The sequence below is a fragment of the Microtus ochrogaster genome, unplaced genomic scaffold (assembly GCF_000317375.1).
Source record: "Microtus ochrogaster isolate Prairie Vole_2 unplaced genomic scaffold, MicOch1.0 UNK2675, whole genome shotgun sequence".
Taxonomy (NCBI): Eukaryota; Metazoa; Chordata; class Mammalia; order Rodentia; family Cricetidae; genus Microtus; species Microtus ochrogaster.
The window spans coordinates 1-3176 of NW_004951773.1; the positions used below are offsets into that span (position 1 = coordinate 1).

A 3176-nucleotide genomic window follows, 5' to 3' on the forward strand; every position below is an offset into this window, starting at 1 on the left:
GCTCTGTAGACCAGGCTGGTCTCGAACTCACAGAGATCCGCCTGCCTCTGCCTCCCGAGTGCTGGGATTAAAGGCGTGCGCCACCATCGCCCTGCAAAATATTTACTAGTTTTTAAAGATCACTTTTGCTTTCTATTATACACTGTTTTCCAAAACCAAACACTTAAAACTCTAAACATTTTGACAGCATTGTTAAATTTCAAGCTTCTGCTATCCAAGGTTTCTGGAGAAAGTCCCATCTCAAGCATATGGTGTCTTTACTTAGTCTGGACAACAAGCGTACCCTTTAACAGGTGATAGAGACTTGAAGAGATTGAAATAATTGTAAGGTTTCCAAATGACACTGCTTTGTGTTCTCAGAATTTCCTTCATAGTCCAAGTTTGCACAACTCTGGGTATATTTTTGGTTGCTAGAGATTGTTTCACTGCTCTCATTGCAGTGGCTGTGATGACTGCAGCATTTAGGTCTGATTCAGATAAGCAACAAGCTATCTGACGCAGGCCTGCAGGCTTCTGGGTGAATGGTCAGTCGCTAGGATGGAGCAGGCTGTGGGATCAGAGCAGGTACTGTGAGGAGGATGTAGGTCCGGGACATTCAGTGACTAAGTAGGTTTACATGGGAAAAAGCAGCACATTTCCATCTAAGATGATTCTGCGGTGAAAATGAACTTGCCAGTGTCCACTCTCAGTTACAGAACCTGCCTTCATGCTTGACAAGTCTTTGGAGCTGCGTGGTGGTGGCACATACCTTTAATCCCAGCATGAGGGAGGCAGAGGCAGGTGGATCTCTGTGAGTTCGAGGCCAGCCTAGTTTACCAGAGCTAGTTCCAGGACAGGCTCCAAAGCCAACAGAAGTCTTTGGAATGTAGTTTTCTGCCCTAGTCCATAAACCTAACTAGTTCTTGTCAGTTCATCCATGAAACCACAGCTTTGCTTTATTTTTTTCTTCCTCCTTTGCCAGGGTCACCTGTCCTCTAGGGCGAAATTAGCACGCCTCTTGTCTTGACTGCCTAACAAGATCTCAATTTTCAAGGCATACTTACCATCAGGAAGTTTGAAGATAGTATGGTCTGAATTCACAGTGAACTTCTGAACATCGAAGTTGTGTTGACCAGGCTGCCTGGTCGTAGGTTGGTAACTTTTTTCTTCATCAGTGAAACTTCATGATACAGTGACATATGTCACAAGAGTCCCCCTCCCCCAGCACCCCTTTATTTTCAGTATACTTCACCCAGGTGTGTCTTTGAGAAATTGACAGGTGTTGGGGGTCTTTTGTGCCCTGGAAGTTCTTTCTCTTTTCCTCTCGATGTCATTACTGTAATTGTGGGTGTCTGCCTTCTGCTGGAATGGCGTGGTCTCTGGATGTCTCTGCTGCACAGGCACCCCGCTCCCAACCCCTTAGGGTAGGGGGTGGTGGCAATAGGAGATCCTAGGCACAAAGCAGAAACTACATCCTGCATATCCATCTGTAGGCTGTTATCTTTCTTTTGCCTCAGCAGACACCCAGCTGATGTGGGGCTGCCACAGCTTCCAGTTCCCTCAGATTGTCTTTATAGATGAGAAAGTGTAACTTTTGTTTATTTAACTGCCGTTGAAAGCATCAAGGACATCAAAGAAAATATATGGCTGTTAACATGATCTTTAATTAGTAAATAATTGATAGCCAGTCCCTTTTTTAATGTTAATTTTAAAATCCAAGATCATCTTGTCTTGGACTCTGTCCTGTCAGAGGTAAGAACGTACTTGGAAGTCACTTATGGGGATTGGGATGGTGTTTTATAGTTCTGTTCTGAATCTGTGTTTCTTTAGGTTCTTGACTGTCCACGATGGGTGAGCCACAGCAAGTGAGTGCGCTTCCACCACCGCCAATGCAGTACATCAAGGAATACACAGATGAAAATATTCAGGAAGGCTTAGCTCCCAAGCCTCCCCCTCCGATTAAAGACAGTTACATGATGTTTGGCAACCAGTTCCAATGTGATGATCTCATCATTCGCCCTTTGGAAAGTCAGGGCATCGAACGGCTTCATCCTATGCAGTTTGATCACAAGAAAGAACTGAGAAAACTCAATATGTCTATACTGATTAATTTCTTGGACCTTTTAGATATCTTAATAAGGAGCCCTGGGAGTATAAAACGAGAAGAGAAGCTAGAAGATCTTAAGCTGCTTTTTGTCCATGTGCACCATCTTATAAATGAGTATCGACCTCACCAAGCAAGAGAGACTTTGAGAGTCATGATGGAGGTCCAGAAACGGCAACGTCTGGAAACAGCGGAGAGGTTTCAGAAACACCTGGAACGAGTAATTGAAATGATCCAAAATTGCCTTGCTTCTTTGCCTGATGATTTGCCCCATTCAGAAGCAGGGATGAGAGTTAAAACTGAGCCCATGGATACTGATGATGGCAGCAATTGTACTGGACAGAATGAACAACAAAGAGAGAATTCAGGTCACAGGAGGGACCAGATTATAGAAAAAGATGCTGCCTTGTGTGTCCTAGTTGATGAAATGAATGAAAGACCATGAAAAGTATTTTTTTCTTTTAGTGAGTAACATCATATATTAGTTTATTTTCTCTTGGGCTGTCTTAAGAGGTATAACTAAAAATATAAAGGGACTTTTTTCTCAGTTGAAATGCTATAACAGTAAGCATAGGCAAGCAAGTATATTTGAGTAATGACCATAAAAAAGCAAAATGTTTGCTATTGTATGGGATAGTCCTATTTTTGGAGTTGGAATAAAAATTTGAAGTAATAATGAACTGTCATTCTTGGGGGAAAAAGTTATTTGCTTTAAGACTAATAAAGGGCGTCAAAGTGTACATAAGAAATTATAAAATGTTTAGACTTCTTCCAGAACAATACAGAAGCTTTATTTTCCTGTTCACTATTCAAACTCGGCATCACAGCTTTTTCTCCTCGTGTTCCATAGAATATTTGTTAGGGGCTCTCCCTTCCCCCAGTCAGGTAATTAGTCTTTAGTCACTAAGTTAATTTGCTCATTTTAGTCATTAAGATAGCTGTGTGCTAACTATACATTTCCTTGTCTCCCCCCCTCCCCCCATATCTGTCCATGTAAGTGTGAGTGCAGTGCCCACAGAGGCTAAATGGGAGTTGACTTTGGGAGCTGGAGTGAAGGTGGTTGTAAGCCATTTCTGTGGATGCTGGGAACCAA

At 42.6% G+C, this 3176-nt stretch overlaps 1 protein-coding gene across 1 annotated transcript; it reads left to right on the plus strand.

Moving 5' to 3' along the window:
* The first annotated feature begins 827 nt into the window (after positions 1-827).
* Positions 828-3163, plus strand: Med7 (mediator complex subunit 7). Its single transcript, XM_005372362.3, has 2 exons — positions 828-1130; positions 1810-3163. The coding sequence occupies exon 2, from the start codon at positions 1827-1829 to the stop codon at positions 2526-2528; it is 702 nt and encodes a 233-aa protein (XP_005372419.1). The 5' UTR covers positions 828-1130; positions 1810-1826; the 3' UTR covers positions 2529-3163.
* Positions 3164-3176: the final 13 nt, after the last annotated feature.

Bases quoted from the DNA above. Each gene is read 5' to 3' on its own strand.
- Med7 (XM_005372362.3), top strand. From the start codon at position 1,827: ATGGGTGAGCCACAGCAAGTGAGTGCGCTTCCACCACCGCCAATGCAG.